Source organism: Sphaeramia orbicularis, chromosome 14 (assembly GCF_902148855.1).
Source record: "Sphaeramia orbicularis chromosome 14, fSphaOr1.1, whole genome shotgun sequence".
Lineage (NCBI taxonomy): Eukaryota > Metazoa > Chordata > Actinopteri > Kurtiformes > Apogonidae > Sphaeramia > Sphaeramia orbicularis.
In genome coordinates, this window is record NC_043970.1 from 3,547,411 (window position 1) to 3,572,683 (window position 25,273).

Sequence of the window (25,273 nt, forward strand, 5' to 3'; positions counted from 1 at the left end):
GCTGCCCAGCACTCGTTTTTATCTGAACACACTGTACGACTTGGACTCATCGTCTGATCATGTCGTACCTGTTCTGAATTTGCTGTAGGTGCCGTTGTCCACTGTGATTTTACTTCCTGAGCAGAAAGCCAGTCCTCGCTCCCTCCACCTGTAGATGAACACAACAGCCCCTCTGTGACCTCTGACCTCTGTAGAGCGCCGTCACTGTTTTCACCAGCGTGGGCGGGTCTTACCGATGGAAGATGAAGACGAGGAGGATGAGGATGAGGGACAGCAGGTCTGTGAGGATCCACATCACGTTGTACTCATCTGGGCTCTGACACACACAGGGGTTCGAGTCAGAACATCATAGTTTATAGTAACAGGAGCAAAAGAAGAATGAATGAAGTGACAACACCTCTGAAATGTCCAACAGTCTGTTCGGGCCACAGAGGGAAAGAGTACGAGTAAGAACTGAGATGAAAGCTGCTTCTGAGTTTTTGTTTCTCTAAATCGGTGTTTCTCAAATTGTGGGGTGGGCCCCCTAAGGGAGGTGCGAAGGCTTGCAAGGGGGGCATGGGATCACTCCTGGGTGTTTTTTTTTTCCCTTCAGGTTAGAACATGTATCAGGTGGAACTAATGTTTTAGCGCTGGAGCACCCTGGATTCATTTTAGGGACATACAACAAACAAATCTACTGCCATGGTGATCTGTCACTAGACTAGACAAAGAGTTTAGGTTTGGAGAATGGACAAGGACTGGACTGGAACAGAAAAATGTGCAATGTTTCTGTTTATGCACAGTTTGCATTTTAATGTTCTCAGATGTACAATGGAAGTGGGCTCATTGCAGCCACTGATATTATTAAAATGTTCATCTGTGGTACCAAAATTTTTTTGTTCTTCTAAAAAAAGTAATCTTATTGTCATAGTTGTAAGATAATTGCGCATTTCTTATTTTTATTTGGTAAAATAATGTCTGAGGGAGCAGTCTTGTTGAGTTTATTTATATTGTTCAAGCAAAAATCTAAGTTATTTTTAATTTGAACCAAAATTATTTGAGGAAAAGCAAAAAGTATTGTTACAATATTGATGTTTCTTTTAATAAAAGTTATAATTGCACTACTGTTACAGTGTCGCTGGGGTTGAGGGGGGCCTGGAGATTTTACATCCTCCAAAGGGGGCCCCGACAGAAAAAGACTGAGGACCACTGCTCTAAATCATCTTACATTCATTATCTCAGGGGGTTTCTGAGTTCCACTAAATGTATTAAATATGGACCTTTTACCGACTTAACATCCAACTGAAGTTGATCAGTTAGCGTACAGATCAACTCAGGAGTGACTTAATCAGACTTTAGTAACCAACAATGGATTTACCTAACCCCCCCCCCCCCCCCATTTGAACACATAAAATGCGGAAAATAAAATAATAACACCATCTTAGACCGTAGTGTTACTTACTTATTTATCCATTCATATGTTCGTCAACGTACAAATTTATGTGTCCCAAGCCTCTCCTATCTCTTGTATTGGGGGGGGGGGGGGGGGGGGGGGGGGTTCTACTGCGCAGGCACCATTTATGATGAGAGTTTATATGATAAAGGGAGTTAGGTCTAAACTAGACTAAACTCTAATCCTGAACAGACAGCTGTCTATTCCAGCAGTATTTCAGTATTTGAGTCTGTACGAAAAACCAACGTTCAGCCACAGAAGGTCTGAGTGTATTACTGTACAGATGGAATTATAGAACTGCATGGACTGAATATGAAATATGTTTGAACACAGACAGTGACTGAGTGAATCACACACACGTGTTAAACATAGGCCTAGACCTGGACTGGATCCTGTTGGTTCTAATTTTAAATTATTTGAATGTAATAGAAATCAATGCCATAACTGAGTCCAAACTTATCAAAGTCAACTCTGTGCTTTGGTTCATAAACTGGTCACATTAGTGAAGTTCATCTTTGACTGGTAATATCTCAGAGTAACTTTTGCATTTCAGAACCTCATCAAATGGGCCGGCCTAGATCATATGGTTGCTGGTTTTGACCCACGGACCTTATGTTTGACACCCATGGTGCAAAGTCAAAGTACAAACACACTTTACATCCCTCTCTCTCTCTCTCTCTCTCTCTCTCTCTCTCTCTCTCTCACCATCAGGAAGAGTGGGGCGTTCATGGCGCTGAGTATCTGGGGGGCGTTGGTGGTGATGGACTGGACTCCGGTGCACCAGGCCACAGAGTAGAGCCAGGGCTGACTGATCACATACAGGTTGGTGCTGATGTTCACTGCAGAGTATTCACTGAGCACAACACAGAGCAGCGTCAGAACAACAGCAGGAGAGCGTCAACAGTCACAGAGGAGGCCACCATTAACGGTCAGATCAGAACCAGAGTGGGGTTTGAATCCAATCTGACCTCATTAGAAAGTAGTCAACTGTCAAAGCAACAAATACCTACGTAAATTAATCTAGAAATGAGCATTAACCCTTAAAGAACCACAGCTATTTTTGTCACAACTTCTAGGTGATTTTTTTTTTGCCTTTCCCAAATGATTAATCACCATTTATTTTAATATTAACCTCTGCATTTTGAATTCTTCTGTGAAAATCAGGCATTTTCCTATTTTTAGCTTACCAGCCGACAGGCCGTAAGCTATTGCCGTCATGCGGCGTCCGGCGTTGTCGTCATTGTCTGTCGTTTGTTACAAAACTTTCAATTGTCTTCTTCTCCGAAACTACAATTCCGATTGACTTCAAACTTGGTATACAGCTTCTGTATGATGATGTCAACACAAGGTATTGAAATTATTTTGATCCGCATTTGATTCTGGATTTGGTGCGACTTTGACCAATGTTCCCATTATAACAGATAGGAAGTGGATTGATACAATAGATCAGTAAATATCAATGATATCAAGTTGGAATTTGAATTTTTTTACAGATCTGATTGGAATATGACCAAAACATGGGCTATTTCTGTAATAGAATAAATACACAGAACTAGGTGATAATAAATTGCATCTGGATACATTTCCCAAAGCTTTTAATTTGGCGGGCAAGCTACAGGACCATTGGTCCTATTTCTAATTCACTGATCATGTAGATGTTCATCAAAGCTCAGAGTAATTTCAAAGGTTCTATCAAATCGAAAAAAAATTGCAAAAGAGTGACAGGTTATATTTTCAACAAAATCTGTCATTAACTGAACATAAACCCAGTGTGTCCATCCACTGTCACTGATCCAACTCCATGGGTTTTACTGGTGAATCAATGTTGTAGAAGATGACGGTGTTTCCATGGTAACTCCGGAGCCTCTGAATGTCCAAATGGGTCATATCTGATGACCATAAAAAGACGAAGAACAGTATTTTACACCAATTACAGGATTAGCGGATCAACAGGGATAAAACATTTTAGCTCAGTAGATGGTTGTGGTCAGTGGTGGCTGTTTGGGTCTTTATGGGTTAAAATGTTCATTAGAAATCTATACAAATCAATGGTGATTTTTAAATTTCATTTAATTTCATTCGATTTAGCTCATCAGCCAATCTGGCAATGAGCTAGTGTGAAGGTGCTGTGTCTGGCATCGTCTTTGTCATCATCTTCGTCGTCTTCATTAGCAGTTTCTTCAAATATTTTCTCTGATGGAACGACTGGTCTGATTCATCTCAGATTTTACATGTAGCTTCCTTGGGCACTACTACTGATCACTGATATAAGTCATATGTGGACGTTCATTGAATTAGTTGAGTTCTCCTCCCAGTGAAAGTCCCGTCCACTTCTGTTGGGACGTCGATCTCCTGCATCCAGACCACAGGACTGGAACATAGAGACAGAAACTGACAACCTCACACATTCATCTGAGGATTGATTCACATAGAACAGGACGCTGACATACTGGGACACTGGAACTACTTTTACCTCCACCAGGAGGTATTGTGATCACTTTGCTTTGTGTGTTTGTTTGTTTGTTAGCAACTTTACGGGAAAACTATTCCAACCATCTTTACCAAATTGTACCCACAGATAGGCCTAGGTCCTGGGACCAACCCATTAAATTTTGGGCCAAGTAGGCCAAAGTTCAAGGTCACAGCATCTACAATTTTCCTATCTCTCATAATCAAGCAATTTTCGAAAATACATAAAAAATTCAAAACAACTCCAATTAGCCTCCAGTTGGATCCACCCGTAGCTTAGAACAATATCTTGTATCTGGCACAAAATTGTCCACATCCACTGTGGAATGTGGACTCTGTGGACATTTACATTTAACATTGAAAATCCCATTTTCCACACATTTTTCATTATAACTCAACAAAATGTTGATTGGAATTTATTATAATTTGACAAACACATGACTGGTACCAAGCTTCAACTTTTTCTGCTGTATGGAACAACCTGGAAACTGTTGAATTTAAAAAGAAATAGTCCATCCACACATGCACACCGTTCGAGGTGCTTGACGGAGGTTTGCGTTCTCTGAACACTTGTTTAGTTACTGTTTTACCTCAAAGTCAGTAATTGTAGGTGAGAAACCTGAAAATATCCACAAGCCACTATAAAAAGCTTAGCTTGGTTCTGCTGACACCAGTACTTTGTAAAACCTCCCACTGACGCTCATCACATTATCACTGATGACTGTGATCAACACTTTTCCTTTTTTTCCCCATTATTTCATGTCAGACGCATAGCATCAGCCTGGCAATGCATACATGAGTTTGGTTTGATGGCACACAGCAGGTTATAGACAAACAAGGCCTATAACTAAAGGTACAAAGAGAAGGGAGGTACGTTGACATGACGGTGGTGCAGACAGGTGTCATTAAAAGAACAGTTCAATCTGAAACAGCACAAAACACAGGAAAAATACTGAGAAATGGGACATTTTTCTTGGTGTTGGATGAAGACCAACATGATGATTATGTCAAATGACGGCACTTAGCTCTGATCTTTCCAATAAGCTTACACACACACACACACACCTACACACACACACACACACACACACACACTGACCTGATGAGCTGTGCAGACATGGCGCTGTAGTGCAGGTTCAGTTTGACGATGTGGTTACTCTGCAGCTCCTCTAGAGGGAGCCGGCTGCCTGACGTCTGCTGGAGATCAGGGTCCATTTCCTGGACCAGAGAACGCAGGTCTGAGGGCAACCACAGCACCTGATGGACCAGCACACACACACACACACACACACACACACACACACACACACACACACACACACACACACACACACACACATGACCAACCAGGAAGCTGACACATTCAGTGTTCATCCACTTTGCCATCAAACCTAAACCTCAGACCACCAATCCAAGGGACATATGTGGTTAACATGTAGTTGTGTTCTATTAAAGATACATCTACAGCAGCTGAACTACAAGCACATACATGTAATAAACCACTTTAATTATTGCACAAATCTGTTTCACTGATACATTATGCAGAAAAATAAATGCATTCACCTCCTTCTGCTGCAATCTTTGTGTATTGGTCAACAGAGGAAGTAGTTAATGTGACTTTATATGAGAAGATGTCCCATGAGGACATCCTGGTGGACGACAGATTGAAAGCCCTGACCCTGAACTTCAACGTCCTGGATTTGACACCATTCAGAGACCTGTGTTAAAGGTTTCCTACTCTGGCCTCTCTCTCTGTCAGAGCTCCATTGTCTGCTTTGAATTCACACACAATGCAAAACTACCCCATTTCCATAAGCCATTCACTTCTGCTTTTATTTACACTAGGGTTCTATGGATGAAGTTCTACTTCTTTGCAGGAATGATTTTCACTTTTCTCTATGCCTACCACCAGGCAAGATCTAAGCATTAACTAAAAAGTATTTACTTTATTATCCTTACTTAATACTTTTTAATCATATTATGTTTTAATAAGACGTGTGTGTGTGTGTGTGTGTGTGTGTGTGTGTGTGTGTGTGTGTGTGTGTGTGTGTGTGTGTGTGTGTGTGAAACTTAGTAAAGGTCTGACAATAATATATCAGAGCAACAAGGATATTACTAAATAAGTTTATGATGCTGTTATTGAAATTATACAAACTAACAGATAATGTTAATAAGCTTCTCATAAAAGATTATAACTAAGTTGTTATTAAGTAACATGGTAAAGACTGTATTATAAAACTCAACCCAAATAAATGAGCCTTTGATAAATGAGTATTTTGAATGATATTGGTGAGATATTCCTGTAATAACAGAATACGTTCTACAATAGTCAGAAAAGACTAGACAGACAGACAGACAGACAGACAGACAATAACTCTCTGAGCTCAAAGTTAAGGTACTAATATTAGCTTAGGAATATTAGCTAAAATTTTGTTATGTTTTCAGTGTAATTTAAGTTTTTATTTGTTTGAAACAAAAACAAATGTTTTTAAAGACAATAAAGAGCCTCCAAAGTCAGAAAAATATGACCAGTGATCAGTGGTGAGAGACCCTTTTTTTTGACCCTGTGTAAACTGTGTCACCATTTACACACGTGATGTTTGTTAGTTTGAAAGATCATTTTACAGCTCAGGAAACTCACAGTTTGTGGTAGAGATAGTGCAATGGGAAATCACTATTTCATTATTGTATTTAATAATTATCTGTCGTTATTATATTTGATGTATTTGGACCACAGTCGTCCTTCTGCACATATGTCACTGCTTTAACTTCAGCCTTGAAAGAGAAGGTCCGTTTAACCTGGTTCTACATGTTAGGAAAGGATGCAGCTGCAGACCCCCAGTCCACTAACCATCATTCTGTATCACATGTACACACTGTTGTACAAAGCTACAAAGATTGTAGAAATACGCCCAAAAACATTCCGATCAGACTGTCACTGCTCTGTCTGGATAGTTCCTTCTGCATAGAATGAAATTCACACAAACAAAACTTCTTTGTCTCAGCAACTTCATTTCCTTCCTCCACCAATGCCACAAGAAATTTCCACAACATACAGTCACGGAAAAAATTATTAGACCACCGTTGTTTTCTTCAATTTTGTGTTCATTTTAATGCCTGGTGCAACTCAAGGTACATTTGTTAGGCGTTAGTACCTGACTGCATAACCACTGTTTTTGATGGCGTTTGATGGGACATCTAGTTTTGTGTTAAACAGCTCAGTGGACTCAATTTCACACATCTGTGGGGGTTCTTGAGGGGCTTAGCAAAGGGTCATTTCCAGTGATCAACAAAACCATAATGAGATCTGCCAAAGGACAAGTGAACAGAGTGGCAGAGACACCAGCTGTCAACTACAGTTTCCTGGAACTATGACAGAATATTCACAGCCACTGTCATCGAATTATCACTTATGAAAAACACTGTTGTCACTCCATCTCACGAGCAATATTAACCCTTAAAGACCCACAACTGTTTTTGATACAACTTCCAAATGATTTTTTTTGTCATTCTGGCAGTGATTTATCAAAAATTATTATAATATTAGTATTCAATGAAAATCAGGCATTTTCCTATATTTAATTCACTGATCATGTAGATGTTCATAAAATGTGAGTGAATTCTAAAGTTACTTTTTGAACAAAATCTATCATTAACTGAACACACTGGTCTGCAAGGAAAATGCTTCCAGAATAAAAGTAATGAAATTTTACCACATGAGAGTCACTGATATAGAAAAATCAAGTCAAAAGTGCTGGTTGGCTGAACTTTCCAAGATACAGCCTTGGGTCAAAATGTGAAATTCAAGAATTAATGAGAGAATGGGTTTGACTCAAAAGGAATATTTGTCTCAGAGCTACAAGATCTACTTCAAAACACTGTCTGCACATTAGAATACATTCACTTTACAGGTTCTATTTAGTGGAAGATTTATAAAAGTATTATATAAATGTACATAAACCAATATATATGTATAATAACACTTTATCATATACCTTGAAAACATCAGCAAAGCGGTACTTTTGTCATTTATTTTCCAATTAATCTTATTAAAATACGTAACATTTAGCACATTTAATCTCTGAAACAAATCATTTCTAAAAAATTGTAGACCAGTGACATAAGAACAAGTGTTTATAATCACTGTCATTGATCCAACTCCATGAATTTTACTGGTGAATCAATGTTGTAGAAGATGACGGTGTTTCCATGGTAATTACGGAGCCTCTGAACGTCCAAATGGGTCATAACTGATGACCATGAACAGATGAAGAACTGTATGTTACACCAATTACTTCAACATATTGATGGGATTAGTGGATCAACAGGTATTAAACAGTTTAAATCAGTACATGCTTTTGGTCGGAGGTCACTGTTTGGGTCTTTAAGGGTTAAATCCTGACCAAACCTTTGACCAGGTCTTGTCCTACACTGAGATTATAGACCAGCTGGACCTCAGAGTGAGCCACACCTGTGAGGACTGGATGGAGGACTGGTTCTGGATGACGTCCAGTGTGCGTTGGATCCAGGTGTCTCTGTAGGGGTGACCTCTGGGTGGACGGTACAGGTCAAAGATCACCAGCCTGTCAGTGTGTGCTGCCAGCTGGAGGAGGGCCTGCAGGCTGCAGATGGACTGGTTTCCTGCCTGCTGTCGGTCCTCCGCCTGCAGAGAGCCGGCCGTTCCAAATGGATTATGCTGCAGGGGACAAGTGTTGACAGCTCATTAGTACTGTGATGTAATGCACCGGTCGATGGCAGCTCATTCCACTGGACAACTGTCAGAATTCCATCATCAGAGCCAGAATCACAATACTTTATTTATCCCAGGCGGAAATTATTGGGTGTTACAGTCGTTCCATTAAAGTAGAAGAAAAAGTAGCAGGAAAGAATACAAAGAAAATATATAAATATATACATACTAGCAAATTATATTAATACCAGTATCTAGGGACTGAAGTTACTAAATGCATCATTCCTGTTTTTAACTTCATTTCCCATCATGCAGCGTAGGACTGCACCTCCCGTCAACCGTCATGGACAACGCAACCTGATTGTAAGGCTACTGTATTCCAAAATGACTAATAGGCTATCTCCCAAAATATCGGTCCTATCAACTTGCTGAGATATTTAATGTTTAGATGGGACTATTCTTTAACTGTAGGAACCAAATGGACCAGTTAAAAATGACTACATTGTATTTTATTTAATGTTTATTTATCAGGGACGACACATACAGCATTACCACCAAAGAGAAAATGTGATGTATGTGATATAAGACATTTAGCTTCAGTTAATTTGCAGTCTTTGTCTCTCATAACTGTGCAGATACACACACACACACACACACACACACACACACACACACACACACACAGATAAATTGAAACCTTCCTGTGTTATGATATAGATATAAAGCTCTAAATATACAAACATGTATAGCTCTGACATATATACATATATCAAACATACATATTAAAACACTCTATTAAGCCACAAAATTAGAACAGCAATGTGTACAATATGTACTAGACAATGTAATATCTATATAATAGTTAAAGAAATATACTGAATACGTGTGCAAAAATATTGCTGTCACACTTTAAAGCAAGAATACACATTCATAATATGTTGGAATAAAAAAGGTTCAAGTCTCTACAGCTAATCTATGGAAACTGTATGGATGTAAGACCATTTCTTCTGGACCTTTTGAGATGAACAGCACCATTTTGTGTTAAAATAAACTAAAATGTACAGTAGGTTAACTACTTCTTTATGGCGTGAGCTTTGTAGATGAAAGACTAGAAACATGTCCCTTTGAACTCCTATAACCGTAGGAGGATCATTTTATAGCTCGAAGATAAGTGTGGATTACACAGAGTAGGAAGAAACCTGTGGAGTTCATCATGAAAAGTGACATTTTCTGTATCTGTGAGTCTTCTAAAAGCCTGTACATAGTCTGTAAGAACAGAGAAATGTGTTTGTTTTCTCCAGGTGGCAAGAACAAGAAAAAAGTTAGTTCTGGAAGGGACTTTTAATACTCCAACTACAGAACTCCTGGAAAGTCCTCCACTTTTCTGCATTAACCACACCCACTCCAGATTTCTGACCAACCACACAATAGTTTTCAGACAACAAATTAGAAAAAAAAGTTGTCGACAACAAGCTGCAAGAACCCCCAAACCCCTGGGAGAGAGAACCAGCCGGTCCAGACCCTGGTCCAGAAGCCTGAACACATTTATTTTCCTTTTCATCTCAAGGCACCTTGTTATTTTTGCACCTTTTGTTTTGTTTCAGTTTTTAATAAAAAAAAATTATAACCTAATATTGTCTGTTCATTTACAAGGCATCAAAATATAAGTAGAGTATAAGTACTTTTATAAGTAATATACAGTTGAATTAAATGCAGTCATTTAAGTAAATCTGTCTGACTTTAGGGTTGAACCTGGACTACATCTGTAAAACAATAGAAATGAAACAGAACCATCCATCACACTTAAAGTTAGATGTGATTTAGTTTAAGGAATGACAAGTGGAAAATACATGTTCTATTATTTTTAAATAGAAATTAAGGATATGTAATGATGGTTAACTTCATTTAAAATGTATTCCAGATGGATTAAGGGATTCAGCAACAGTGGAGATTTCTCATAGACTGCAAGGGAAGCCCAGCGTCCCCTAAAATTACGAAAATTAAATGGTTAAATATGTTCGGTTGTGTTGACATTTTATTGACTACAAATGTGTTAGAACACGTTCATCTCAAAGATGAGTTCGTTCAGAATCAGCTTTATCACAAATCAACAGACACGATGTTGTTCACTTCTCCTCCATTCCCGTGTCTCTGTTTTCTCCTCCATCTCTGCTCAGTGCATTTGTCTGTAGACTGTGTCCGTCTCTGGGCTTCAATAGGACTGAGTGGAACAGTTTTTTTCATTGCCTCAAAACTGGACGGTAATTGGATAAATGCCACGGTGTCGTCCCGCCCCCGGACGCTGGGTGTCTCTGGGGGTGAATGGAGCTGTGGGCGGAGCTCGGCCGGGCTGGACACCAGAATCCCACGTGCTGATTGGAGGATCAGTCGAAAGGCTGAATCCCGTTTGATTGACAGCTGGTTTGAGCTCTCCTCCTTCACTGACACAGTTCAGTTTAATACCGTCACAAATTCTGCTGTGAAATCAGAGAAACCACTACCAAATTACTCGTTCATTTCTTGCACTGTAAATAAAACACACTCCTTGGACTTCCTTGTTTCAATTTAACATAATTTCAGCGTTTTCTTGTTTCAGTTCCATAATTTAATCATTTCTTGTTCGAGTTTAATATCGTTTTGTAGATAGTTAAATCAGTCATACTGTCGGCTAGGTCGGAGTGAAAGGAACATCTGTAGTTTAAAAAGGCTGAAGTCTGACACCCACAACACAATGGGCCAAGGCCGTCTGAGCAGAGAGGACACTGGTCCAGTCCCTGGAAAAGACACCTACTTGGTACAATAAGGTCACTGAGCATTTTCTTAAAAAGGAACGGAGGGCAGAATGTATGTTTAAATAACTTGACTTTTTATTTTTGTTTTGTTTTGATGTAAGCCGACAATGAGCTTCCCCTGTCTGAAAGACGAGCAGCCGCCACTGGGTGGAAAAGGGCCTAATGTCTCTGTTCTAGAGGAGTATGTAGTAACCTTAAGGCTTGAAAAGGCCAGTTATCTGTGTTCATTTAATACATGTCGAAAGCTGCCATGACAAAGGAAGGCAACAACCAAACTTTTCTGAATCTATAAGACATATCCAGCTGGAGACACAAAAACAGATTTTGCAAAAGACTTAAAATAGTAGCAAATTAATTCTGGTGGGAGCTTTGTGCAACTCTGGGGTCATAAAGGTACACAGAGGTTAAATCTCCTGTCAGTGCCCCTGACCACAGTGATGATGAAGACCTGGAGCTGGACCCTGACGGTGATGATGAAGACCTGGAGCTGGACCCTGACGGTGATGATGAAGACCTGGAGCTGGACCCTGACGGTGATGATGAAGACCTGGAGCTGGACCCTGACCACCTTCAATGGCAGCTCACTGCTCCTGTTGTGTGCTATGTGCTAATGCTAATGCTAATGCTAATGCTAGGTATTGTGTGTACACTGGAAAAAATGCCCCTCTAAAAAAAAGTTTAAAAAAAAATTAATACAAGATATTTTGGCTTGAATTAAGCAAAAAAATCTGCCAATGGAACCAGTGAAAATTATCTTGGTAAGATTTCTTGAAATAAGATTTTCCAGATCTTTTGTCTATAAATCAGTTCTTATATCTCACTGAAAAGTTCCTCTTCAGGTGATTCTGTCTGATTTTAAGTGTGATGAGATATTTGGACTAGAAATGAGAAAAATACACTTGGTAAGATTTGGATTTTTTCCAGTGTACTGTATGTGTTGGGATGGGTAAATGAACAGACCAAACGTTCCCTTCAGGGATAGTAAAGCGAGGTAACTATGAACCTTTTAACCTTGAACTCTTCAAACCAGAGTGATATGAGGGCAGGGGACTCACAGAGAGGAACCAGGACCCTGCGTTGAGGTTCTCCAGTTCAGCCCAGGTGAACATGGCAGCTGGGACTTTGGTCCTGTTGGGGAACACCTTGTGGATGTTGGTGGTCCGCTGCAGGGTCCGGTCATGCATCAGGAAAGGCACTCCATCCAGACTAGAATCATGACAACAGTAATGATCACTGTGGCTGACACCAGAAGTGTCAGAAGTATTCATGCCTCAGGTTGAAGTATAGGTTCAAGGGTTTAAACAGACCTCTGCAGAAGCCAAAGTATCAACTCCAGCTTTTTACTCCAGCAAAAGTGTAGAAGGACTGGTTTAAAACTACTTAAAGCAGGGGTCACCAATCCTGGTCCTCGAGGGCCGGTATCCTGCATGTTTTAGATGTTTCCCTCTTCCAGCACAGGTGACAGTCATTATCAGGCTTCTGCAGAGCTTGATGATAGGCTTACAATTTGAATCAGGTGTGTTGGAAGAGGGATAAATCTAAAACATGCAGGATTCCGGCCCTCGAGGACTAGGATTGTTGACCCCTGACTTAAAGTATAAAAGTAAATGTAAGGGGAAAAAATGCCATTAGGACAAAAGCAGAGGCCACACCCCAGGGGAGGGGCCTATAGTGCACTACCTCTGTCCTCGCTGGAGTGTGACGTGATTTCTGTCACGTACAGGTGTGATGGATCGCGTACAAACCAATAGGGTGTCGGAATGGTATATGTTTAGACTTCTCATCCGACCACAATCAAATTCATTTTATCTGAATGGCACCATTTATCTGGATAGTTTTTTTTATTTGAACAAATGAAAACAAGCCCAAATGAAATAGGGGAAATAGGGAAAAACAAGGCTACTTTTAAAATCTAAGGAGTAGAAGTAAAAAGTCGGCTGCAAAAATAATTACTTGAGTAAAGTATAGATAAACAAAACTTCTACTTAACCTCCTAAGACCCACTGTCCACATGTGTGGACAAGAGCTTCATAACTTTATACAAAAAAAAAAAAAGAAAAGAAAACTGTCCACCACAAAGGACATTCCATAAAAATTTTAAAAACTACATCTGAAAAAACTGTTGCATCATGATGTTTCCAATAGTGGCACTTATTTAATAAAAAACTAAAAAAGTTTGTACTTTGCTGACATGTCCTGGGTTTTAGGAGGTTAAGTAAGGTATCCAAGTATTTGTACTTGGTTACTTGACACCTTGTTGAGCTGCATTATGTAATAAATTCCCATTATGTAATAAAAGTTCAAAATGTAATAAGAATATCCCGTCATCTTGTAATAAAGCCGCATTATGTAATAAACTGACACATTTTGTAATAAACTACCTCAATGCCTTATGTAGTAAATTTTTTCGCATTATGTCGTAAGTTATTACAATTTGAGAAATTTGTTACAAAATGCACTTGATACATTTTTATTTTCATCTTTAAACTGTGTGGTTAAAGTTCTGATTACATTAACTGAAGCTCCTGTGACTAATTTCTTCTAAATTGCTCTGAAATTATATTAATTTGGATTGTCATTACATAATGAACAATATTATTAAATTTTTTTTTAAATAAAAATGTGTCAAATACATTTTGTAATAAATTTCTCAAATTGTAATAACTTACTACATAATGTGAAAAAATTTACTACATAATGCGTTGATGTAGTTTATTACAAAATGCATCAGTTTATTACATAATGCGGCTTTATTACAAGATGACGTGACATTCTTATTACATTTTGGACTTTTATTACGTAATGGGAATTTATTACATAATGCAGCTCAACACACCTCTGGCTGACCCCCATCAGCAGACAGATCTCTGTCCCACTGTGTCATACAGGTTTATACAGTTTGAATACAGTGTGTGTGTTTGTGGAGCAGCTGTTCTGACTGACCTCACAGTGACATCTGTCTCCAGACCTTCACTTCCAGCTTCCACTGCCTTCTCAAAAGACATCAGAGTGTTTTCAGGAGCGAGCTGCAGGTGGGGCACACAATGAAGAGACAGCAGGACATGATGGCGTTTGACAGACTGCTGCTGCACAGACTTCACATACAGCAACGGTTGGGTCCAAAAGTGGGTCCCAAACCCGTGGTCAGTGGGCTGTGGGCTTTTGTCTGGGCAAAAAATAATGTTTATAAACCAATCCTGTGTTTTATTTTTTATGGAGCTGAACCCTGTCCATTCACACTCCCCAACAGTAGGTGGCGGTAATGATAATGATAATTAACACCAGACATTTACAGCATAAAAGAAGACCCAAAAGTTTCTATTCAAATCATGGAGAAACTCAGATAATGACTCCATCAGATCTGCTTTTACCTCCACTGGACTAAAACCTCAGTGGGTTTAATTCTTCAATAAGTGACTGAATGAACTTTCAATTTTTAACTGAGTTCACTTTTTAGTTTTGGTTCAAATGGTGTTAAAGGGAATATTTCCATATTTATCATTGCCACCTGCTGGTCAGTTTGGTTTATCGTTAAACTTGTCTTCTGTGTTTTCATACTGTGATATTCTGTATTATCTGAGGTTCAAAACAAACCATCTTTTTACCTCCGCCAAGGAGGTTATCTTTTTACCAGGGTTTGTTTGTTTGTTTGTTTGTCTGTCCGTTAGTGTGCAACATAACTCAAAAAGTTATGGACAGATTTTGATGAAATTTTCAGGGTTTGTTGGAAATGGGATAAGGAAGAAATGATTACATTTTGGTGGTGATCGGGGGTGGGGGGGCCCACGGGGGGTGGGGGGGGCCACTGATCAACCTTGGCGGAGGTCTGCGCTCTCCGAGTGCTTCTAGTTATTACATACATTTGAAAAGTTTACTTTTTATTAATTTCGCAGCTGATACAGTCAGTTGTCCCATTTCCACACACTGGAAAAAATCCAAATCTCACCAAGTGTATTTTTCTCATTTCTACTCCAAATATCTCATCACACTTAAAATAAGACAGAATCACCTAAAGAGGAACTTTTCAGTGAGATATAAGAACTGATTTATAGACAAAAGATCTGGAAAATCTGATTTCAAGAAATCTTACCAAGATAATTTTCACTTGTTCCGTTGGCAGATTTTTTTTTTTCTTTTACTTGAATTAAGCAAAAATGAATTGAACAAGAAACATCAACATTTCCTGAAAATTTCATGAAAATCCGTCCATAACGTTTTGAGTTATCTTGCTAACAAACAAACATGCAAACAAACAAGATATTTTTGCTTGAATTAAGCAAATAAATCTGCCAATAGAACAAATGAAAATGATCTTGGTAAGATTTCTTGAAATAAGATTTTCCAGATCTTTTGTCTAAAAAAAAAAAAAGCTCTTATATCTCACTGAAAAGTTCCTCTTTAGGTGATTTTGTCTTATTACCTCTGCCAGGAGGTGTTGTGATCACTTCGCTTTGTGCGTTTGTTTGTTTGCATGTTTGTTTATTTGTTTGTTAGCAACTTTACAGGAAAACTATTCCAACACCATCTTTAGCAAATCTTCCCCACAGATAGGCCTAGGCCCTGGGACCAACCCATTAAATTTTGGTCCCAGTAGGCCAAAGTTCAAGGTCACAGCAAGGTCACAACATCTACAGTTTTCCATCTGTCATCATTGAGCAATTTTCCAAAATTCATAAAAAATTCAAAACGACTCTGATTAGCCTCCAATTTGATCGACCTGTAGCTTAGAACAATATCTTGTATCTGGCACAAAATTGTCCACATCCACTGTGGAATGTGGACTCTGTGGACATTTACATTTATCATTAAAAATCCCATTTACCACACATTTTTCATTATAACTCAACAAATCTTGATTGGAATTTATTATAATTTGACAGACACATGACTGGTACCAAGCTTCAACTTTTTCTGCTGTATGGAACAACCTGGAAACTGTTGAATTTAAAAAGAAATAGTCGATCCACACATGCACACCGTTCGGGGTGCTTGGCGGAGGTTTGCGTTCTCTGAACACTTGTTTTAAGTGTGATGAGATATTTGGACTAGAAATGAAAAATACATTTGTGAGATTTGGATTTTTTCCAGTGCATCGACAGGACCATGATGACACTTTTTTATTGTGCTTTTCTTGAATTGGTTTTAGCTTTTTCACTTGTGTCGTGGTTTGGAAACCTGCTCCTAAAAGAAAGGAACTGACTGAACCAGATCCTTAAATGGTCTGGTGGTCTCATTGGGGTCTGGAGGTGCTGTCCACTAGGCAGGTCCAGTGGTGGTCCAGACTCCCATCCCCTGGTCAGTGAGGTCCAGCTCCAACCATCTGGACAGAGGTTCAAAGTCCCCAAATCTAGGACCATGAACGAGAACAGCTTTGTTCCTGCTGCCGTTTGTCTTTTAAATACGGCTTGATGCACTTCGCTTTGTTTGAATTCTTGGGTTCTGGTTTATTTTAACATGGTCTTAACTTATGTGTCATTTATTTATCTATTGTCCCTTGTATTATTTCATTATATCATGATGTTTTTATCATGCTTTTTACAGGTTTTATATTGGCATTTCAGTGATATCTGATGACTTTTATTTATTTTAGTCTGTTTTTTTATCTATTTATTTCTAGTCTGTTTGAACTCTGATCAGTGATCTGCTGGGAGTACCTGTCCATGTCTTTTGTCTGTGCTGTTTTTAATCTGTCCTCTGTATGTGTCTGGTGGTTTTAATGTTTTCTGTATTTCAGATGTCCTCTCCACACTGCACAACAAATCTACCTACGAATATTAATAAAGTCACCTTGAACTAGTGGGTCCTGAAGCCAGACCAGTTGAAAACCACTGAGACACAGGATGTATGTATATGTGGTGATTTATATGATTTTATATTTATTTTCTCATGTCATTTGCACTATTTCCAATGTCATTTGCACTACTCTCATGCTACTTGCACTACTTAATTCTATATTTTTTAAAAAACATTCTTAGTTGCAATACTTTTATTTTTTATTTTTTCTAATGTAAATAAGTGTGCCCTCTTACTGTTATTTGTTGTGCCTTGTAATTTCATGCACTAAACTGGAGAGCTCTACCTCAATTTCAAATGTACAATGGCAATAAAAAGATTCTGATTCTGATTCACAACATGCACGCAACTGTTCTAAGACAAGTATGTAATATTTTAACATCTTGCAGAGATAGAGGAAGGTCTTCACTGTGTGATACAGATGGAACATACAACAGTTATCAGTCATATAAGACAGGGGTCCCCAACCCCGGTACCGGTCCGTGGATCTTTTGGTACTGGGCCGCAAAGGAAAAAAAATTGTGGTTAATATTAAAGCTATTTGTTCCATCAGTCTTGCAGAGATTTTATTTTGAAAAGTGACCGTTTCTGGCCTCGCCTCACAACCACTCTTGACTCTGGTGCCATTTCATGAATCGTTAGAAACACAAGCTAAAGAAATGAGCCAAAAACAAAATTTACTGGAGAACTTTTTCGGGAAGAAATGATGAAACGATGAGGCTGCAGAAGGGTCGCAGACTGGCTGCAAACAGAAAGATGAATTTGGAAGGAAATATTAATTCATTAATTCCTGCCTAAGTTGTAGGTTCATCGCAACAGGTGACACACAAGCGCCACAACTATGATCCGTAATTTGCTGTGACCAACTAGTTAATGAGCATGAAACCTTCAAAACTGCTTCAGCACATCCATCCATGTTTAAGACAACTTCAAACCTCTGTGCATTCTGGATTAAAGTCAAAACAGAACATGCGGATATCACCACAAAAACCCTGAAAATCCTTCTGTTTCCAACTTCATATCTTTGTGAGGCTGGGTTTCCTGCGATGGCAGTTACACAGTAGTAGACTGGATCTACAGAACACACCAGGGGCCTCATGTATAAAGCGTGCGTACGTACAAAAACCTGGCGTACGCCCTTTTCCACGCTCATGTTCAGATGTATAAAGAGTGAAACGACCGTGGGAATGTGCGGTCCTTCACGCCAACTCCATAGCTGGTGTACGCACATTTCTCGTGCTTTGGATCCTTTGGCGACACTTAGAGGTGATACTGAGAAACTGTTAATAATGTGAAAAAGGTCATTCCTCCCATTGATCAGAGATACACAGAAGAACAATGAACACATCGGCACGTCATCCTTCTGTCAGAGCAGCACATCCACCACCAGAACCAGAACCAGACCAACCCTGGACCCATCAATGCCAATCCTGCCCGGGAGGACATTAAGCAACAACCATATAAAGAGACAAGGACACAAAATTCATTGGTTGATAAATAGTGTTAATGTCTTTGAGAACATTTATTCGTCGGTCCAGTCGCTCATTGACTCCGCCGACTGTCCTCATGATGTCCTCTTGTGACTCGGGTCAGCCCAGACCCGTGCTGGTTGGACGGGCATCAGCAGCTGGCTGTTGGACCGGAGGACCGGTTAACACCGGGGAGTCAACAGGAAACCTCTGTGACAGGAGGATGATACTGAGACTCACCGTCTTCTGTCTCATTGTTGGAAAATAATAATTTGAGTGATTACACATGAGTCAAAGTCATTGATTTCCTCTTTGATTTCCTGACATGATTACACATGAACCTTTATCTAGTTTGGCTGTGATCAGACTATTGTATGACCCGTAGAATGAACTAATGTATGAGATACACAAATACTAAATATATCTTATATCTTATCTTAAATATTTATCTTGGGAGTGATCCGCATCAGCCCTGTAAGAAAAGTGTCACAATATCGGCGACTCTTTCCTCAAACGGTCTGAGTTTGTCTCTTTTCTTCTTCCGTCTGTTTCGTCCTCCACTTCGCGTCCACCTTGACGTCATCATCTGATCCTGCAGACAGGGGAATCCCAGAGGGAATCCCACCTGCAGACCCCGTTTATACTGATTTGCATATTTAAATGTGGGCGTGGAGAGGGAGGAGTCAGGTGTTCCAACATATGCGCTCAAGTCCACGCTGATTGGGATGTATAAAGGAAGTGTACTTGGATTTGGGCGTACGCACAGTTTTATACATCTGGATTTTTTTGTGCGTACGGACTTTTCTGAATTTGAGCGTACGCCAGGTTTCAGTATGAAATCCACACAAGTCTTTATACATGAGGCCCCTGGACTGTGTGTCTCCATCAGCCCCAGATGGGACCGTCTAGTTGCGGGGAAACAAGTCCAGGATTTCACTCTTCTCTTTTCTCCTCCCTGTAGACTAAACAGGTCCAGAGGATGGCTTCATCAATTCTTAACAATGACTCCCATCCTTTATGAGGTGAATTTCAGCTCTTTTCTTCTGGATGGAGGTTTTTAGTCCCAGGTGCAGGACACAGCGTTTATAAAAACAGCTTTGTTCCTGTCACTGAGCTCAATAAGAAATAGTGACGCTGCACTTTACCAATTTATTTTAGTTATTTATCCCATTTCTTTGCTCTATTTATTATTATTGTGACTTCAGATTTTTTAATTTTTAAATTTTATGTTCTTATCCTGGATTGTTTTTATCTTTTCTGGTTTTTATTGTGTTCTATTGCATCTTGTTTTTATTTATTTGATCTTATTTATTTATTTTATTTTTTTTACTATAAATCCATGTTGCTATACTGATGAATGGTGGAACACTGAGCACTTTTTGTCCTGTCTTTTTGTCCTGTCTGTAAGCGTGACAATTACCTGTCATACATGTTCAACATATGTCTTGTTGTAATACCAAAGCAATCCCCTAGACTGCAAAACAAATCTACCTACGGGTACAAATAAAGTAACCTTGACCTTGACTGGTTCTGCATTAGTGTGAGTTGATGTTCTACTGTCGAATCCTTGTAACTGCCTTACATACAGTGTAAGTGTTTCAGATCACATGCTCTGAACTGACAAAGGTTTTTGTTATTGGAACCCCCCCACCTCTACCCGGTCCGCGGAAAATTTTCATGCATGAAACAGGTCTGTAGTACAACAAAGGTTGGGGACCAGTGATGGAAGGTATGGAATGCTTGTGAGCGTCTTTTCCTTTGGTCATGTGTAGCCTCTGCTGTATTTACCCTCTAACCCACCTAATAATCTGAATTATGGTTCCTGTTCTGCACAGTGAGGAAACATTCAGCTCCCCCAGCCAATAGAGGTCTGATAAATAAATGTTATTTTGGGCTCAAAAGGAAGTGTGTTCTGTCAACAGTTGGAACAGGAAGGACATACGTCTTGTATCAGGACAGCTGCGTTCAAGGACCAGAGCATACAGGAAAATATCTGACACTGCAACACAACGCAAGCTCTGCATGAGAGATGGAGTCATTAGGCCCGAGCCGAGTAAAGCCGGCGCAGGGCCTGTTGAGTCTGCAGTGGGCGCATGGGGACGAAATCGCCAGTGACGCGGTCGCCTTTCGCCACTGTCGCCACTCTCACACATATTCACATTCACAGCACTGAGACAGACATGTGGGGGAGCTCGAGAGCTTTCTAATAAGGCCAAATATGTGGTTGCCATAGAAACGGCTATATTGTTCCTGCTCAGATTCTAATTTTTCTCCTGCTCTTTGAGCTCAATTTTGACCCTCTGAACATTTACGAAAACTCACCAAATTTTGCCTAAAATTCAGAAGTGCGAGAAATTGAATTTACATATAGGTTTTGCAGAGGTCGGTAAAGAAATGTTGCGGCAGCGCCCCCTTGAAAAGTGGAAATGCATTGCGCCAATGGGAGCTCGTCCAACATAAAGTTTGTCGTAGAGCCACGAAAATCGGTACACAGATTCATCATGAGGAGACAAACAAAAAATATTATTATGGCCACGCCCCTAAACCAACCCTTAGTCGGCCATATTGGATTGAAATTTCCAAAATGCTGAGTCAGCGTTTTCGCTGACGTTGTATTTTAACTATCTCCTACTAAGCCGTTTGGCCAAATGAGCTCAAAATCGGTATACAGTATCTAGAGAAGTGGGACATCAAAAGTTATCCGAATTTTTTGAATCGTGTGTCACCGTTTTTGTGCGACGAGGTTACAAACGTTGCGAAGTTTTTTCGAAAATTTGCCATCACAAAAATTGCTTCAGCTCAGACATACAAACACCGATTTTGCTGAAATTTGACTCAGACGTCTATCTCCCAGGTCTACACCCATTTATTGAAAGAAATTGAAATTTGGCACTATAGCGCCCCCTACAAATGTACATTTACAAAAATGACATCAGTTCGGACATACGAACACCGATTTGGCTTAAATTTGACTCAGACATCTGTCTCCAAGGCCTACACCTATTTGTCAAAAGAAACTGAAATTTTGCACTACAGCGCCCCCTACAAAAATTTTTCATATTTTTTTATTAAAATTTCTTCAGTTCGGACATATGAACACCGATTTAGCTCAAATTTAACTCAGACGTCTATCTCTCAGGCCTACACCCATTTATCAGAAAAATTTGAAATTCGGTGCCATAGCGCCCCCTACAATTTTACCTTTACGAAAATTACTTCACATTAGACATACGAACACCAATTTGGCTCAAATTTGAATCAGTTGTCAATCTCCCAGGCCTACACCCATTTATCAAAAGAAAATGACATTTCACTAAATAGCGCCCCCTACAAATTTACCTTCACAAAAATTGCATTAATTCAAACATACGAACACCGATTTGGCTCAAATTTGACTCAGTGGTAAATCTCGCAGGCCTACACCCATTCAAAGGAAGAAATTCAATTTTAGCTGCATAGCGCCCCCTACAGATTTACTTATACTAAAATTTCTTTAGTTTGGACATAAAACCAAAGATCTGCCTCAAATTTGAATCAGTTGTCAATCTCCCAGGCCTACACCCATTCATCAGAAGACATTGAAACTTGGTGCTAGAGCACCACCTGCTGAACGATGGACATACTTCTACTGGACATGCCCGTGGCGACGGCCTTTAGATGCCGCTTGCGGCTTTAATTTTATTTACTTTTCGACTGAAGTCAGTTCACTGGTGCCAGAATTTCAGAAACACAGAAACTATGTTGTCTTAAATGTATAGGAGAATTAGGAACAAATACTTCAGTTTTGGACAAAGAAATGTGTGCAGTAGTTTTTCTATGGTCTGTAACAACAGCAGGAGAATGAACATGTTCTTGGAATAAGGAAACATCCAAACTTGTACATTTTTTTTAGTATTAATACTGTAGATGTGTCCTGTGATGAACTAAATAAGGAATAAGAACGGAAATAAAAAGAAATAAAGGAATGAATGAAGAAATGAATGAATGCAGGAATGAATGAATGAATGAATGAATGAATGAAAAAATGAAGGAGGGAAGGAATAAATGCAGGAATGAATGAATGAATAAGACATGGATGAATGAATGAATGAATGAATGAATGAATGAATGAATGAATGCAGGAAGGAAGGAAGGAAGTAATGAGGAATGCAGGAATGAATAAGAAATGAATGGATGGATGGATGGATGGATGGATGGATGAAGAAATGAATAAATGGATGGATGGATGAATGAAGGAAGGAAGAAAGGAATGAGTAAAGAAATGAATGAATGAATGCAGGAATGAATAAAGGAAGAAATGAATGAATGAAAAAATGAATGAATGAATGAATGAATGAATGAAAAAATGCAGGAATGAATGAAGGAACGAAAGAATGGATGGATGAATGAAGGAAGGAAGAAAGGAATGAATGAATAAAAAATGAATGAATGAATGAATGAATGAATAAGAAATGACTGAATGCATGCATTTATGAGTGAATGAATGAATGGATAAATGAATGAATGAATGAATTCAGTAATGAATGAAGAAATGAATGAATCCAGGAATGAAGAAATGAATAAGAAATGAATGAATGAATGAATGAGTGAAGGAAGGAAGGAAGGAAGGAAGGAAGGAAGGAAGGAAGGAAGGAAGGAAGGAAAAAGAAATGAATGAATGAACACTGTCATTGCTTTTTGTTTTCAAATGCAGCTGTAAGTGTGTCTGTTATTCGTCTTTTTCCTCTTCCACCTGTTTTACTGTTTTTACCAAATAATGACTCAATAATCTGTTTGGAGCTTGTGAACACATGTTGACTTGTGTTTGTATTCTTTGTAGGAGTGCAGAGGCTCACCATGGGCGCTCCTCTGTGGCCGATGAGGGCCGGGGGGGGGCCCAGGGTGCCCTTGTCTTTGATGCAAGGAGAATACAACCCGAGGGGCACCAAGTAGAAGGCCAACAGGACGGAGGTGTAGAGCCCCGTGATGAGAGCCCGCCTCACTGGAACACAGAACACACACTGAGAACGTCCACATCCACACCAACACTCCCATCATCATACCCTACCTGGAGTTATCAGGTTAGTACTGATCATGGAAACACTATAATCTGATCAGTTTTATCAGATAACAGCAGTAATCTGATTACAATAAATCAGATTAACACACCTGGATCTGTCCTCAATACTCCCATGTCTTCCTGCATGTATTCAAGTTAATCTGATTTATTCAGTTCAGTTCCATCTGCACATGTACCTGCAAACCTACAAAAGGAACTGGTCTCTTTTAATCCATTCAAAGTTATTTTAAATCAGTGGAAAAAGGACAAATGTGGATGTAGATGTTTTTCCAACTGACTGAATTGGGTTCAGCTTTGAGATGCTTTTAAGGAACTTTGTTGTTATACTTTAGTACCTTTTAAAATAATGGTGATGTTTTATACGTATGTTTTTAATAGTTTTCCGTTTGTTTTAGTACTGACTTTCATTGCGTTTCTGTATATTAGTGTGGATTTATGGATGTGATTTCCATTTTGTGTAACTTCTGCTGCTGCTGTCTTGGCCAGGACACTCTAGAAAAAGAGATTTTTAACCCCTTTAGCCCTATCAGCCTGCCCGCGGGCCGAAAAAATTATATTAATATTCATCTACTATAAAAATATAATAAATCGGGACAATGAATGTTTTTTTTCAACTTTTGCTCAAAGTTTAGACCCTAATGTTCATAAAAGTACATCAAAAGTGTATTTTAGTGCAAACTTTAATGTTCAAACATGATTTTTAATCTTTGTGGGGTGAAATATACGCTATTAAAAATCTCCGACACGAACAATTAATTTATGCACGTCATCGTCAATCCAGCTGAAAAAAAAACAGGCGAGGATAAAAAATTCCAATTTCTCTTTTAGTTTGTTACAGTTTACTCAGACATAGTAATAGATACAATGTTTTAGACAATGGGAATAGATTCTGTGAGGTCTGTAAATGTCCACAGACACCAAGAACGTCCATATGAACCTTATTATTGGGAGTAATTTTTCATTTACTTTGGGTATGTCTGTTTAGGCGTTTTTCCCCTGAAAATATGGTCAGGGTTAAACAGGTTAATCTCAATGTGCTTTTTTTTCCTGGTTAAATAAAGATTAGAATAATAACAGGGGTGAGAGCTAATAAGTTATGCTTCTTCTTACTCCTTTTCGAGTATGACTTTTATTCTTTTTCTTTTTGCGTGTATCATTATTTTATGCTTCCTTGAATTTTCATTTCTATATTATGTTGTGCAAAGAAGTCAGTTAGTAGCAATCAGGCAGCTTGTATCATTTCCATATTCAGAATAAATCAATATAAAAAAAAAAAAAATAATATTAATAATAATGTATAAAAACAATTGAAATCGTAGAAAATGACAATTAAGTAGTCAAATATGAGGAGAAGACAGTAACAGGAAGTTTGATTCTACCGTCAATTTGTACGTACAAACTCTGAAAGATATCCGATAATGGACTGGAGTGTCTAAAACAGGGTTTACGATTATCGCATTTATTAAGTGTCTGTAAACGTGCCAGATCTGATTATTACAATTACCTGATTACTCCCAGATATTTGACTTATATGATCATGTAAACAGCCTTGTTGACACAGAATAAGGA

General features: G+C 39.0%; 1 protein-coding gene and 2 long non-coding RNA genes across 3 annotated transcripts in view; 2 read left to right on the forward strand and 1 right to left on the reverse strand.

Moving 5' to 3' along the window:
- gdpd4b (glycerophosphodiester phosphodiesterase domain containing 4b) overlaps window positions 1-25,273 on the reverse strand; it is a 60,971-nt gene that overhangs the window by 7,599 nt on the left and 28,099 nt on the right. Inside the window, exons 8-15 of the mRNA XM_030153375.1 lie at window positions 23,481-23,626; window positions 14,327-14,409; window positions 12,439-12,589; window positions 8,373-8,597; window positions 5,001-5,158; window positions 2,138-2,285; window positions 234-316; window positions 69-148 (exon numbers count right to left, since the gene is read on the reverse strand). Of these exons, the coding sequence (XP_030009235.1) occupies window positions 69-148; window positions 234-316; window positions 2,138-2,285; window positions 5,001-5,158; window positions 8,373-8,597; window positions 12,439-12,589; window positions 14,327-14,409; window positions 23,481-23,626 (1,074 nt within the window). The remainder of the gene's footprint in view (window positions 1-68; window positions 149-233; window positions 317-2,137; window positions 2,286-5,000; window positions 5,159-8,372; window positions 8,598-12,438; window positions 12,590-14,326; window positions 14,410-23,480; window positions 23,627-25,273) is intronic.
- Window positions 69-5,163, forward strand: LOC115432508 (uncharacterized). Its single transcript, XR_003937220.1, has 3 exons — window positions 69-277; window positions 2,144-2,254; window positions 5,066-5,163. It is a non-coding gene; the product is annotated as an uncharacterized LOC115432508 (long non-coding RNA).
- LOC115432509 (uncharacterized) lies at window positions 6,951-24,781 on the forward strand. The gene is made up of 3 exons (XR_003937221.1): window positions 6,951-7,048; window positions 10,317-10,323; window positions 24,771-24,781. It is a non-coding gene; the product is annotated as an uncharacterized LOC115432509 (long non-coding RNA).